This window comes from Halichoerus grypus, chromosome 12, assembly GCF_964656455.1.
Source record: "Halichoerus grypus chromosome 12, mHalGry1.hap1.1, whole genome shotgun sequence".
NCBI lineage: Eukaryota > Metazoa > Chordata > Mammalia > Carnivora > Phocidae > Halichoerus > Halichoerus grypus.
The window spans coordinates 21686927-21702460 of record NC_135723.1 but is presented as its reverse complement, the minus strand read 5'-3'; the positions used below and the strand labels follow the sequence as shown (position 1 = coordinate 21702460).

The window sequence follows — 15534 nt, the reverse complement described above, 5'->3', positions numbered from 1 at the left end:
CTCAACACCTCTATGTCTGCTTTCCACATCTGTAAAATGGGGCTACTATAGCACCTACTTTATAGGTTTATAATATATAATTATACATAATCCTGTGTGTATGTATGTCTGTGTGCATATGTGTGTCCGTGTGTGTGTGTGTATCTGTGTGTGTGCATGCATGCACCTGGAATTTTAATGTTCAATAAAGAGTAGCCCTTATTACTTAGACTAAGAGTATTCTGTCTGTGCTTGGACATTTTTTCTGCAACTAAGCTCTATTTTGTAATCAAGCATACTTTCTCAATTGCTGTTAGACTCACTCTTTGATTTAGTTAAGATATAATCACCTTGGAGACTTTTACTGAACATAGAAAAGGTAATACATAGGTAGAGCAAGCAAACAAACAATAATCCTCAAAACTAAAAGTCCAAAATAAAGCAATGTTTAAAACATGCCCTGTGACCAATAGGAACATGGAGATACGCTTACGCTTTTTAATTGGTTATATTTAGTTTTTGTTTCAGATGCCACAAATTGAAGGAGAAATATTTAATGAAGAAGTTGCATACAGTTTAAATAAACAATTTTTATTGCTAGAACTCCAAATCACTTGGCAAAAGCAACTTTTTAATGCTCAGATATTTGAGCCAGAAAGCAAAAGGGTGGTCATGCAAATGAGGTAAAATGATAATTCTTAGATTCCATTATTGCAAAATTTTAAAGAGAATTTTCAAACGAAACATCAGAGAAAAATTTCTACCTGATAGCTGTCAAAGAGCAATGATATATATCATTGCTACAGTGTTTTTTTTCCCCCCACAGGTCACTAGGCAAATCTCAAATGTATGATTGGTAAGTTTGGGAGTAAAATGATGGACCACAAAGCAAAATTATTAACCCACACAAAGTCGTAATTTAATTGAACACCACTGCTGAAGCAATACCATATTTCATGCATTTTTATCAGGGGTGGTACTAAAGTACAATCCATTAAGAAACTGAATGGCTAATTAGATTAGTATAACAGCTTGTAAAACAAGGCATAAAAATTGCATTTGTATAGTAAAGGGTACTGAGTCCAAATGATAAATGATCATCATGGGAAAAGGATGTGAATCCCAGGCCCTGAGGTCCCCGCATGTTTCCTGGGTTTTCATGTCTTCTTGCCGATGTTGAACAACATCAACAGAAATCCTTCTTAATCAAGTGGTAGTGGGATAGGACGTGGGATATCCTCACAAAGGTTCTTCTCTACACCCATATGAAAGGAATCCATGGACTCTCTTTCAAGGGACCAAGGTTTTAGAGTCTCTGTCAGGATGAATTTCCATAAGGTTTACTGGGTGTTGTCTCACACTGAGCAAGGATGATTCCTGTTCCTAATGCCAATCGGTGTGATTTCATCAACCACAAGTAGATTGTCTAGCGCTTGGTTTGTTAAACAAGAAGTTATTGTGTCAGGGGAGTTCCTGTGTTGAAGGGTATAAATAATTTGGAATCTTTTTTTTAATTCAAAAACATTATTAAAAGGAGGTGAGCATCTTAGATGTTTAGGTTCTACTTGCTGCTCCTCTTGTGCTCTCACCTTCTTTGCGCAGCACAGGGTACCAGCGAGTCACATTTTACAAATTCCCTAAGCTGTATTTGCACTCTATTTTCATATACTGGAAACTTGAGAGGGCCCAGTTGAGGGTCTAATGACATCCTTTATATTGCCTCAGCACAACTTCTTCTTCCACACACTCTGGGCAGGCAAGCCTATGACTTCAATGTCCATTCAAAAGGCTGATAATTGCTAAACTTCCTCTGAGTTCCTGATTGCTTTATCTAACCTCCCACCAATTATTTCTTCTCGCTTGTCCCCAGGATTATCAAGATCAACATGTCCACAAGGTATGGTGGACAACCGTTAATAATACCATATTGCATATTTGAAAGTTGCTGATAGATCCTGAAAGTTCTCATCACAAGAAGAAAATTTTGTAAACACATGAGGTGATGGATATTAACAAAACTTACTGGGATGATCATTTTGCAATATATGCAAATATTAAACCATTACATGGCACACCTGAAGCTAACATAATATTATACATCAAGTATATCTCAATTAAAGAAAAGATCACCATGGCCAGAGTGAATTCATCAACTTCTGTGAACCTGCTTCTCCTTCTATGTTTGTTTCCATGAATGGCACTGCCGTCCACCCAGCTGCCCAAATTCTGTGTTCACCACCTGCTATTCCCCCATCATCTCAATCAGTCCTGAATCTTCTCTATTCCCTCTCCTAAAAATCTCTGAAGTCCATCCACATTCTCCCCTAAGTCTGGCCAACATGGTCTCCCACTGGATTTCTGTTACCGGCCTCCTATGTGGCTCCCCTACCTGCACTTTCTCCCTTCCATCCCATTTTCCATCCTCAAAGGTATATTTAAAAAATAAAATCTGATGGTCAGACTTATTTGGAGCAATTCAGTGACTCCCTATCACCTTCAGGATAAAATTCATACTCCATAGCAGCTTGCAAGATCTTCAAGGTTTTGTCACTGGCCTTATCTCCACATTTAACTATCACAAGTCTCAACTCAAAATCTGTTAGACAATAGATTGAACGTTGTCTAAGACCTTGCTCTGTGCTCTTGCCGTCCAGGCCTTATATATATGATTTCTGATTCTAGAAACAGTACTCCTCCCACCTGGCCAACTGCAAATTACCTTTCGGTCTCTGCTCAGGTTCCTAATCTGGAGCACGTTCCTAATCCCTTGAGACGGGATTCGGTACTGTATATTGTACTTCCAGAGCTCTAAACTTTCCCAGCAAATCAGAGAAATTATATTGTTTTGTATTTGCATGTTGACATGTCTAACTACCCCCACAAAGTTGACAGCCACGTGAAGGGAAGAAACATATCTGCCCTTTTGTGGTTATACTCTCTAGGTTCAGTCCAGGACACAGCACAGTGGGTCCTCAAAGATACTTACTAAATGGATGAATAAGTCAGTGTTTTTTGTACCAATGACTCCCCATCCTTAAAAGAGAAGGTAACATAAATAAGAGTATTACTTATTCCTTTACTAGTGGATTTGGTAAGAATGGTTATCTTTGTCTGATCTGGTTGATTAAACTTTAGGTTTTAGAGGGAAGGAGAAGAAACAAAAAAGAGCTCAAACCTTAACTGTAGCTCCCGGGAAAAAAAGCCAGTTGCCCGTGTCTACTGGATCAAGACTGTCTTCTAAAATGACTTGTCTGTGAGCTGAGTTGATGATCAGGATGTTATCTAAGGCCCAGCAGGCTTCATACACTTCGCCTACATGGAGACTTTCCTGCTTCCACTGAAACTGGACGTTCTCCCCTTTGGTGTCTTCAGGAAGGTAGAGGATGTGTATGATGGTGCTGACATTGGAAGGGGCTCTGGAATATACGGTAAGATGGGAATTGGTGCCACATAATAAATAAACAATGACGCTCAATGGTATCCATTTTTTCTTTCTTATAGATCAATTTTGTTTTTTAATTAAGATTGTAGTTTCATTAGCTTAACATGATATGTATCACAGATTAAATACTCATAATCCTACAGCCCTTAAATCTTTTAGTATATGCTGATGATTAAGATGTTCCTATTAAGTGATGACAGTTTAAACATTAAACGTCTTCGAGAGCTCTTCTCTTAACACAGAGCAGACACCGAGTATATTCAAGTAAGCCAGTAAAGGAATAATCAAAGAGAAAATGCACACACTTGATGGTGTCTGCAAAAAATCAAAGTGTCTGCAGCATAGTTTTTTGCATGTCGTAGACACTCAATCACAAAAAACTCAAATAATCTCACAGTTGATTTTATTTGATACTAAAAAGGAAAAAAGAAAAACTATAAAATTGACTTCTTAATTTTGATTCTTTTCTTGAAATTTTGTATCTATGCTATTTCAAAATCTGTGTTTAATAATAATTACTTTATTTCTTGTAACCAGATACACTTTTATTTGTTTTGTCTATATCAGTGTGAGATTTGCCATGAAAATGAAACACTCTATATAATTCTTTACAACTTGATGCAGATCAATCTTTAAAAGCTTGATATAATTTAACATGATTTTTATAGTATATCTGTTAGAATCTAGGCCCTTCTGCTATGTGATAAAGTACTTTTATTAAATATTTTATCCTACCAAAGTAGAAACCTGCTATAGTAAAAATGATTGCTTTAGCCAAGATTAAAAGTGGTACTAAAATGCAAACTAGTATTACCCTGGGCTTACTATAAATCAGTTTTGAAAGGACTACAGAAAAGACATATTTTTCACTCACCAATGAAGCACATATATATCCAAAGAATTGTCAGTGTAGGTTATAGATGGTGTACCTTACCTTTGGGGGTAATCAATTGCCTTTTCTTTTAAAATATTGCACAATGACTATGTTTTTAGCTTCAAAAAAGAATTTAAACCAATGAAAATAGTACATTTTAGTTTTAGGAAGTGACTGAAAATATGTTCACTCTGATCACTACTACTGGTAAGGAAAATTTGCATTAATGAGCATGATAGCTTGGAGCACGGTCTAAAATTGAAAGTCTCATTTAGTGAAAAACCAAATGGAGTCAGCTGAATGTGATCTTCATATGTTGTAATTTAATGTGTACATTCACTATTTGTCATATCAAAAATGTGTAGCTGTTTTCCAGCAAGAAATGTCTACTACAATTTACCTAAACTATGATACATAACTATTGGATAGAGAAAAAAATGGAGGTTAGGATAAAATTTTCAATATGCTGCCTTGTTTACAGCCATTTATATAAATAAGTATTTAATATGAATGCATTTTCATAATAACTACTAGAAATTAGGAAGAATAGCAAAATGCTGTTATAAAATTGACATAGCATGTCAGAGCTTGGCTTGTACCCAGTCCTTACAGATTATATGGTATCCTGCCTCAGAGAGAGATAGTCTATTAAAATCCATGAGGTAGGGGCGCTTGGGTGGCTCAGTTGTTAAGTGTCTGCCTTTGGCTCAGGTCATGATCCCAGGGTCCTGGGATCCAGCCCCACATCAGGCTCCCTGCTCCACCGGGACTCTGCTTCTTCCTCTCCCACTCCCCCTGCTTGTGTTCCCTCTCTCGCTGTGTCTCTCTCTGTCAAATAAATAAATAAAATCTTAAAAAAAAAAAATCCATGAGGTAGAATCACTTTTCTCAGTTTCTGGTTGGAGTAGACCTTGGACATGTGACAGTTTTTTAAATTTGAAATACGACTGGAAACTTTGGGCAGATTGAGCTTTGAAGACTAAGAATTTAAAGACTAATATTTACCCTTCTTCCCTAAATAAATAGCAATTCTTTCAATAGGGAAATACGGTAAGGAAATTAGCATGTGAAGAAAGAAAACTGTACAAAACTGATGGAAAATGTTCTACTTGAGTTATATGAATTTAAGAACTAAATCAATCAGACTAACTACTTTATAAAAGTCCCAGGCAGTTTTTTCTTTTAAATATCTTACCAGACCTAAAATCAGGCATCCATTTTGAATTGTTTTATGATTTAAACTCTGCAGAAGGAGTAAATATCATTTGTGTTTTGCTAATTTAACCAAATTTTTTCAACTTGAGTGAGCTTCTTCTTTAAGCATCCTACCTCATTTCCTTATTGAGGGATTTTTTTTTTTAAATAAAGAAAATATAATAAAATGACTACAAGTTGCATCACAATTATGATAATAGAATTTTAGAACCTGCCTTTGGGAGGTTGGATGGGAAATGACAGAACTAAAGATTAGATGCAAAAGCCCCAGTGGCTATGAACTCATTACCATCCCAGACTGGAAGGAATTTACGCGGTAATCTCGTATATTCCTAGGCCTTGGAGCCAGCCCATAGCCCGGCCACCTAGAGAGTAGAGTGATGTTAATTTGTGGAGGATTGCATCCTAAAAGTTATTCTCTCAAATATGCTTTTATCAAAAATGGTTTGTTACAGCTACTATGAACTGTGGGAGGTTCTGAATGGAAAATGACACTTAACAATACTTCTTCAAACAGGGCAGAGAGTAATATGTGCAGGCATGTAATTCGTGTAATTAACAACCAGAGTACTTGACCATGCAGAATAAAATCGGTGGTAGAATGAAGGCAAATGGGGAAGTAGAAATCCACTTACGTCAGGATTTATGAAACTACTTGAAATGATAACAAACCTAATTCTCTCCAGCTGAATCCAGTCTCCGGTATTATTCTTGGCGTACGACACAATGATGCTGGGGTCTGAGTAACTAAAGCGACATGAACCTGAGCCTGTAAAGAGCAATCACAGTAAGTTTCAAAGTTAAAAAACAGCGTAATGCATATTATCCGTCCTCCTAAATGTGAGACGATTTCGTAACAATTTACATATTTATTTAATTGCTTCCCCATTCTTCCAACTATGCTGAAATTTCTTTGGTTCTGATTCGGTTCCCAGTTCTGAGAAATACTATTGGATAAATAACTTTAGGGATCAAGAAAAAGGCAAGAAAACTGCAGGTTTCTAGAGAGATATATGAGTAAACTAAATTATAAAAGAAACACTTAGTTCTATGCTGAGAATATATGAATATTCTCGAATGATTAATAATGTCATTATGGTTCTTGCAAGTTAATATTAATTAGTAGCGATCGCATTAAATGGTATATAAGTCATTAAATGGAACGAGGACTAAAAGCACCATTCTTCTGTGTGTGTGTTATTTAAATGATTAGATGGCATGCGAGAAACTAAAATACTGCAAAGAAAATTCAAGTACTAAATCAGTAAGAACTGTTAGATATGATAGATATTATTCTACTATAGCGCAACATGAAAGATTTAAAAGACATTATGTCCCGTTGTGAACATTTGGTGATTATTTCTCACTCTGATTTTCCATATTGGAAATATGACCAAAGAAAGTTTTAAAACTCTGACAAGGATTTGTTTCTATGCATTCAATGAATTCACATAATAAAACATAGCATGACTATCATTTCAAAGATCTTCTCAGAATACCCTAAACAGCCATGAAGCATATGCCAGAAGTAAGTGAATAGCAAGATTTTTTCATACTATATTAAAAACAAATGAACCAACAGAAGAAGAAATAGTGCAATTTATGTTTAACTTTCACCCATCTGCTAGAGGAGCCTCGGTTTCAGCAAATGGCATCTGTTGACGGTTTTTACATTTGTAGTTCTCAGGAGTTCCAAGCTTTAATAGACTCATTTATTTTATTTCAGTGGTGTTTAGTACAACACCAGTTAATCTGCAATCGCCAAAGCTGGCAATGTGCTCAAAAGCCAAAAGGCAGCTTTCCCAGCCTTACTCTCACAGCCAAAATGTGGGTGCAAAAAGTATAAAAGAAAGGGTATTCGAAGGACAGCTCCCCCCAGCAACCCTACACTCAAACACAAACCCACCGTATTCCATTTTGATCACTGCTAAAGTTTACCTTTCATAAGCAGCTGCTTAAAATAAATATCAAGCTGTGAGACTGGAACTGGAAGGGGCCAGGATTATGGGGGACAAACTTCAATACAAACAAGAAGGACTGGCAGACAATCTGTTTATTTCAAAACAAAGTTCAAATCAGCCTAAAGAATTTCAATGGTATGTATGTGCCTCCTTCATGTTGTATACACCATAAGGTATTTTTTTTTTAAGATTTTATTTATTTATTTAACTGACAGAGAGAGAGAGAGAGAGAGACAGCAAGAGAAGGAACACAAGCACGGGGGAGTGGGAGAGGGAGAAGCAGGCTTCCCGCCAAGCAGGGAGCCCGATGCGGGGCTCGATCCCAGGACCCTGGAATCATGACCTGAGCTGAAGGCAGTCGCTTAACCAACTGAGCCACCCAGGTGCCCCTACACCATAAGCTCTTAAAAGCAAATGTTTAAGGTGAATCCCTGAAAAAGAAACAGGTAGAACAAATGGTGACCAAAAATGTTCCTTAGAGAATGCAATTCCTTGCAAATTGCTTACAAATTAAGAGAGAAGGACAGTTGATAAACACCAGAAGAAAAAAAAATGTGTCCAAATATGACCTTGATGACAAATATGACTTCTCTCCTATTTCCTTATGCTACCATCTTAATGGTGGGAAATTTAGTTTATTATGCACCCGTAAAACACAAAGGCACCTGGCAGGTGACTCGCTTTTCCTCAGCCACTTAGCCATTAAATTCTTGCATATCTATAATATTAATACCTTTATGAATCCATCTTCTCCTCAGCATTATCAATACACCCTCATTAGCTCGGGCCAGGACTCTGCAAGGGTGATTAGTTAGCCTCCCTGTCTTCAGCCTCACGCTTCCTTCTCTGGCCACATTGTTGCTAGTACTCTTCCTACAAGTAAACTGACTCATGTTACCTCCCTGCTTAGAATCCTTCCAACAATTCCTCAGGACTTTCAGGAGAAAGCTGCACTTGCACCCGCAGTGGACGAAGATGCACAGTTCCTAGAGACCAACTGTGTACCCCACAAACAGAACTAGCCCAGGGTCACTGTAAAGGGTTTCCATGTGAAAAGATGGTCAAAAAGGGAAAGGGACTCTGACACAGAGATGGACAACTGGATACTAGGACCAGGGGGTGGGGTACGAGGGGCCAGTCCAAGGAGAAGCACCCACCGCCCATGCCCCATGCCCAGAGAACTGAAGAGGGAGGGCCTGAGCTGGAAGAAGCACCCCCAAAAGAACCAGTCAGCTTTGGCTATCTGCCTCACTCTGAGGCCACCCCCACCAAACTCCCATTCCAAATGGTGCCAGTCCAATGAGTAAATGATTCCCCACTCCCACTCTGAAATGATTCTCACATATATTGGGTACAATTTTTCTTCACATAAACCCTTCTGGATTGCAACCCCACTGTCACCTAGACTTCAGCCAACAGAACAAGATTTTCCTTGCCCAGACTGACAATGGTTGCTTGAGCCTGTGTGGGATGAGGAGAAGAAAGAGTTAATCAGTGTTCCTGTGCCCAGGTGGCTAATGCCACCCCCAATTCCCCTTCCCTGTGGTGCCGAGCTGTCACAGACCTCAAAGCACATTTTACGCAGTAAGGAGGCAGTAATAACCAGCTGCCACCTGCAACAGGTACCTCTTTCTTCCCCCTCTTAAATCAAAGATCTTTAATTGCCAACACTGAAATTTAAAACCAGAAAGATAAACCCAAATGTCAAATGCAAAGTATCCTCTTCTTGCAGATCCATTTTCTCCCCCTTTAGGTCCCTTCCAATGTCATGCTTCACTCTAAAGTAGCAAATTTGCAAGGATGTAAAGAACTACTGAAGGAGGGAAGATAATTCAGGATCATGGTTATACAAGTATGGTCTGCTAGCCATTGACGTAACTGGTCTAAAAATCCAAACACTTCCTCTGGTTCGTGATGGGCAAATGAGGAAAGTCCATATATTTTCATTTCTGCCCACGGCAAGGGTACAAGTAACCTACAAACATTCCTAACGTTTTGTATTCATAAATAAAATTGTGAAATTGCTGACATTTTAGGATTTATTGAGGATCCCCATCCAGCAGTCTAAGAAACCTGGCTCTCATGTAGAGCTACACATAAAAGGTTACTGAAACACCTACGCTGTGGGGGAGGACAGGATATTTTGTGTTAAAGGAATGTCATTAATATTGTTTCCAGTTGGTCTTGGTTGTCAATTCTTGATTTTAAATTGACAAATAAATTGATAAATGATAAAGATAAACCTACAGTTATTTACAGTAGCCATCATTTACATTATTATTGGTTATTTAGTGAACCCCACAGTATGCAACGATGGATATTTTTACTAAAAACATTTCTAGTCTATTATTGTCTTATAGTTGGTTCTATGGTTTAAGAAATACATGCATTGCAATATAAATACAAGCCATCTTTACTCCTCTGCTAAAGCAGACATCTACATAATGCCCTGCAACTACCTTGCAACGGAACAACCCTTCACTAATGATGTCCTGAATCTGTGCTGCAGAATTTGTGCCATTTTAATAGCTTGCTTTGTATTATCAAGTTACTATAAAAATACTGGATTATTTTTTTAATTTTTCAGAATTTTAACATACAATCGTAAGTCTGAGTTCATTCTTATTAGGTTAAGAATGCAATACACACAGTTAAGAAAAACAGAAACACAGACATTAATGCCCTCATCTCTCTGTCCCCAAGTCTACCTGTATCATATTCTCCATCCATCAACCAGTGTTTTCTGCTTGCCTCCTGTTGTAGCGGTTGAAATGTTTTTGTTCTAATCAATGTGACCTTCCTCACATGGTCTAGATCCCACCTCCTCTTGCTCCTTAAAACTTCCCCTTTCTTTTCCCTGAATCATCCATCTCTTCCCATGAGTTTCCCGGATCATTCCTGTCATCATACAAACATCACAGAAACATACAAAGCATCTCCCGTCTTAAAAACAAAACAAAACACTTTTCTTGATGTCACCCTCTTTCTTCTCCTTCTCATTCTATTTTTGTTCCCCTGTACAGCAAAACTCCTCAAAATGGTTATTCAGTGATTGTCAAAACTTCACATCCTATTCTCTCCCTGCAACCTTGCCCCCACCCTCCGCACAGGCTCCTGCTCTCAAGGACCACCCTGAAACTCACTGGGGGGTCCATGTTGCCAAATCAACAGATCCCAAATTCAAGTTACTTGACTTCTCAGCAGGATTTGTCACAGTCGATCTCTGCCTTTCTCCCCTTGGCTTCCACCACTTCTCGATTTTCCTCCCCCTTTACTGGCTGCTGCTTCTCAATCTCCTTTATTTCCCGTTTCCTTCTTGACCTCAAACTGTTTTAGTGCCTTTCTCTTCTCTTACCTACATCTCCTCCTATGATGATCTTTCCCACTTTCAAGGCTTTAAATAACATCTACAACAGATAACACCCAGGATTATACCTCCCATGAGGTTCCACACTTGCAGATCCAAACTGCTACTTATCATCCCTAATGAACATCTCAAACCCACTACGTCAAAATTGGAAGTACTGGTTTTCCGCTTCCCCAGTAGCTACTCGTCTTTTCATTTCAAATGAAACCACTCCACAGGCTCAAACAAATGAACAAAAAACCCAGGAGTCATCGTTGGTTCCTCCCTTTCCCTCATGCCCCATTTCAGCCTATCAGACTGTGCTGGGAGTTCTGCCTCCAAAATATTGTTTAGCGTTATGTCCCTCTTGACTGCTACCGCCTTAGTCAAGTCATGAGCATGTCTTGGTGGTTTTCTTGCTCCCTCTTTTATCCTCCTGTCATCCATCATCCTCACACCAGTTGGGGGGGCGGGGTTTAAAATGTTTTAACAATTATACTGTTCCCTGCTTAAAACCGGCTCAAGGCTTCTCAGCACCCTAGGAACAAAAGGGTGAGCTCCCCATCCTGATATACAAAATGCTTCATGATCTGCTGTCTTGTACATCTTAGACCATCCCTTGTACTACTCTTCCTCTCTTTTACTATGTTCCAGCCATAAAGTGCTCTGGACTTCCTTTCTCTTCCCTGAACACTCCATCATCCCAGGATTTCTGCACTCCTTCTCTCCGCCTGAAGCTACACTTATGATGTCAATTTTCTCACACCCTAATCTCTCCTTATTCCATTCATATCTTTCCTCACTGACTCTCCCCTGCCTGGGTCCCTCTTCTCCCTCAGGTATCTGTGCAAATGTCACCTCCTCAAAGAAGCCTTCCCTGAGCACTCAATCTAAAGAAGCTTATCCCAATCACCAATCATCCTCCATCTTATCACTCAGCTTTGTATTATTCGTAGTACTTTCAGTATTTAAATTTATTGTGTTTATTTAATCGTTTACTTGCTCATTGTCCATATCCTGTTAGGCTACAAGCTCCATCAGAGTAGGAACTGTGTCTGTCTTGCCCATTCCTTATGTCCCTAGTACCCACAACGATACTTGGTACACAGTAGGAGCTCAGTTACTCTGGCTGGATCATCAATAAGTTTGCTGTAATTTATTTACTTCAGATTCTCCATTTCTTCATTTTTACTGAGGTATGTTTCTACTAAAAAAGGGAACTACAAGGGGCGCCTAGGTGGCTCAGTTGGTTAAGCATCTGCCTTCGGCTCAGGTCATGATCTCAGGGTCCTGGGATCGAGTCCCACGTCGGGCTCCCTGATCAGCGAGGAGTCTGCTTCTCCCTCTCCCTCTGCCTGCCACTCCCAATGCTTGTCCTCTCTCTCTCTTAAATAAATAAATAAATTTTTTTAAAAAAGGGAACTACAACAGTAGATGAGACTTAAGGACTTTCTACTTGCCTTCAAGAGTCAAAGTGGAAAGTCATTTAACAGCCTATTTCCTCACCACAGATTAACACTGGTACTGTTGTAGGGTCACCCGGGTAATAATTTCCCCAAATTAATTAGAAGATGCCCTAAGAGGACTTAACTGGTTCTATAATCCAGTCTGCTTTCGGAATAAAAATATCAGAGACAAATTACACAAGTAATTATTGTCCATTTTTGTCAGCCAGATAAAGTAATGTGAAGAAGAATGATAGCCAGATGAGTTAGTTTGCTTATTAGTAAAGCCTTATTATAATGGCCCGGGATAATTGAAAATAAGCAATTTGCAAAGTCATACAAGTTAGTCATAAGCCACGTAGAGTATCACCCCCAGGGCACGAGTTCTGAGCTCTTCATCAGGAATCGGTTTCTACTGCATGAAAAATTTCTCTAATGCAGTATCTTCTTGATTTTGACATTATCATGTCTCTTTAAGTTGATTTGTTTCTGTTGGAATATTTGAATAGTTAACACACTGTTTTGATTTGTTTTTTCTGAGAGAGAGAGAAAGTGAGGGACAGAGGGAGAGAAGAATCTTAAGCAGGCTCCATGCCCAGTGAGGAGCCCAATGTGGGGCTCAATTCCACAGCCACCCTAACACACTGTTCTAAGGGGGGAAAGCCCACTTTGACATTTAGGAACTTAGTATAATTGTAACCTTACAGAAAAATGTTACTTTTTAAATAAAGTTTATTTATTTATTTAAGCAATCTCTGTACCCAACATGGTGTAGATCAAAAGTCACATGCCCTTCTGAATGAGCCAGCCAGGTACACTGAAAAATGTTACTCTTAATTGTAATATTATGGATTAATGAGAGAATCTTTGACGGCAGGTGCATGTTAATGTGTTATACAGGTTTTTTAAAAAACATTTATTTATTTGTCTTAGAGAAAGAGAGAGAGAGAGAGCTAGTGAGTGGGGGGAAGGGCAGAGGGAGAGAGAGAATCCGAAGCAGACACCCCGCTGAGCACGGAGCCTGACACAGGGCTAGATCTCATGACACTGAGATCATGACCTGAGCCGAAGCCAAGAGTCTGCCTCCCAACCGACTGAGCCAACCAGGTGCCCTGGTGTCATATAGGTTTAAACATATTTAATTTGTCTCACATGAGGGAAGTCTACATGACAATAAATTCAATGTTTGTTAGCATTACTGATAGTTCTATGTAATTTTTTCACTTTACTTTTTAGAGTGAAATTTCCTCTGATACAAGATATCTTTCAGAGAGGCAAGTCTGCATAGGGGATAGGAGAGGATGGGGGAGGCAGGCTGTTAGGGTTGCGATCTGGGCTTGGACACTTCTTAGCCACGTGACCTTGGGCATGTCACTTAACTATTCTGTGCCCAGTTTCCACATTTGTAAAATGTAAATCATAACAGCAATCTCTTCATAGAACTGACGCGAAGATTAAGGAGTTAACACAGGAAACATGCCTAGGAAAGAGTTCTTGGCCCACACTAACAGATTTCAGCTATGATTCAATATTTTTTGTTTCACTTCACAAATTCATTTATCATACAAAAGGAACACATTTCTGACCATACTTGTTCTTAGGCTAAATATTAAATTGAATTACTGCTTATCAAAGAACTTATAGTGCATTTTTCCTATGGCTTCTTATATTTTAGGGCTGTTTCTAGGCTCTTCAGTGGAAATGTTATAAATTCAACACAGAAATAAAATCTGAGACTAAAATGAATAAACTACTTGTTTGTTAGCATTACTGGTAAATGTATTCGCGGGGAAGAGAAGAGTCTACCTGATAAGAAAAAGTGCTCTGGGAGAAGGATAGCAAGACAAATCGGTAGAAGCAGATCCATTTCATAAGATCCATATAATTACTGGAGTGGAGTTGAAAATTTGATTTTACAGTTCCTAGCATCCAAACAAAACAGAAAATCTGACAATAAAGAAAATAAGGTCTAATAACTCAAGGGAACAATAATGGTTGCTACGAGCAGGTAGGTACCACCATGTGCATGCCCACTCTACAAGGAAGGAAACAGAGGCAAAGAGAAGTTAAGAAACGTACTGGGAGGTAAATGGGATTCAGAATTAGATAGACCAGAACCACACTTTTGACCACTTCACTGTAACTGCTTCCTGGGAACAAAAGCACACTTTAAAAAAAAAAAAAATAGTGCTACCATTAATGAAACCATTAATATCTACAAGTTTCACAGGGTCACAGCAGGTTGGGAGAGGTTTCTGTACTGCAACTTCTACTCAGGCTTATGACTTGAGACCATAGTGGCCTGTTCTTGGTACAGAGAAGAAAACCTAAAGAACTGAACCACCGTTAGCCTAAATATCCTGCCAGTCATCAACTCTGCTTTCAGGTTTTACAACAGGAGATGAGTGAAACTCCACCCAGAAGAAATGACATGTTGGGGCGCCTGGGTGGCTCAGTTGGTTAAGCATCCAACTCTTGATTTCAGCTCAGCTCATGATCTCAGGGTCGTGAGATCAAGCCCTGCGTCGGGCTCCATGCTCAGCACAAAGTCTGCTTGAGATTCACTCTTTCCCTCTCCCTCTGTTCCTCCCCCACATGTGTGCGCTCTCTCTCTCTCAAATAAATAAATCTGAAAGAAAGAAAGAAAGAAAGAAGAGAAAGAAAGAGAAGAAAGAAAGAAAGAAAGATCATGTTTACTTGGGCATCGCTTTCTCTGCAGGTGCCCTGAAGATCCCTCTCTTACCCTTACCCCACAGCCAACCACGCAAACTTCTGGATCCTTCTCCTGCATATTTATTAAACCGATATCTTTCCTTTACCTTCACCACTACCTCCTTAGATCATCTCTTACCCCCAGACCAATGTGATAACCTCGTGACTGGGTTTTCAGAACAAACACAAGAGGTTAACCTTCTTCCAAAGAGTTTTTGTTGTTTGATTTTAAATCTATAGGAAGGCATTTCAAAGAGATTTCTTTTAAAAGTTGCATTCCAAAAAAAGCAATATCCTAACATTTCCCAATTTAGACTATTTTAATTATGTGAAAAGCATTCACCTGATATAATATTGCAATCAGGATTAAATTTAAGATACCAGGTAATCCACATTTGTATTCTAAATAACAAATTCCGTAATAACTTGTAAATCTGTTTCTGAAATAATCATTTCCCATAAAGAAACCATTAATATCTACAAGTGTCAAACAGTACCTATTACTTTTTAAAAGTAAAAGAATAAAAAGAATGGCAAAGCTTATTTCTCTATGGTGGTTT

At 38.8% G+C, this 15534-nt stretch overlaps 1 protein-coding gene across 3 annotated transcripts in view; it reads right to left on the bottom strand.

Moving 5' to 3' along the window:
* The window catches only part of RELN (reelin), a 490351-nt gene that overhangs the window by 206398 nt on the left and 268419 nt on the right, over positions 1-15534 (bottom strand). For all 3 annotated transcript variants that reach the window (XM_078060039.1, XM_078060040.1, XM_036067465.2), the window contains exons 9-10: positions 6183-6279; positions 3155-3395 (exon numbers count right to left, since the gene is read on the bottom strand). In XM_078060039.1, coding sequence (XP_077916165.1) covers positions 3155-3395; positions 6183-6279 — 338 coding nt within the window. The remainder of the gene's footprint in view (positions 1-3154; positions 3396-6182; positions 6280-15534) is intronic.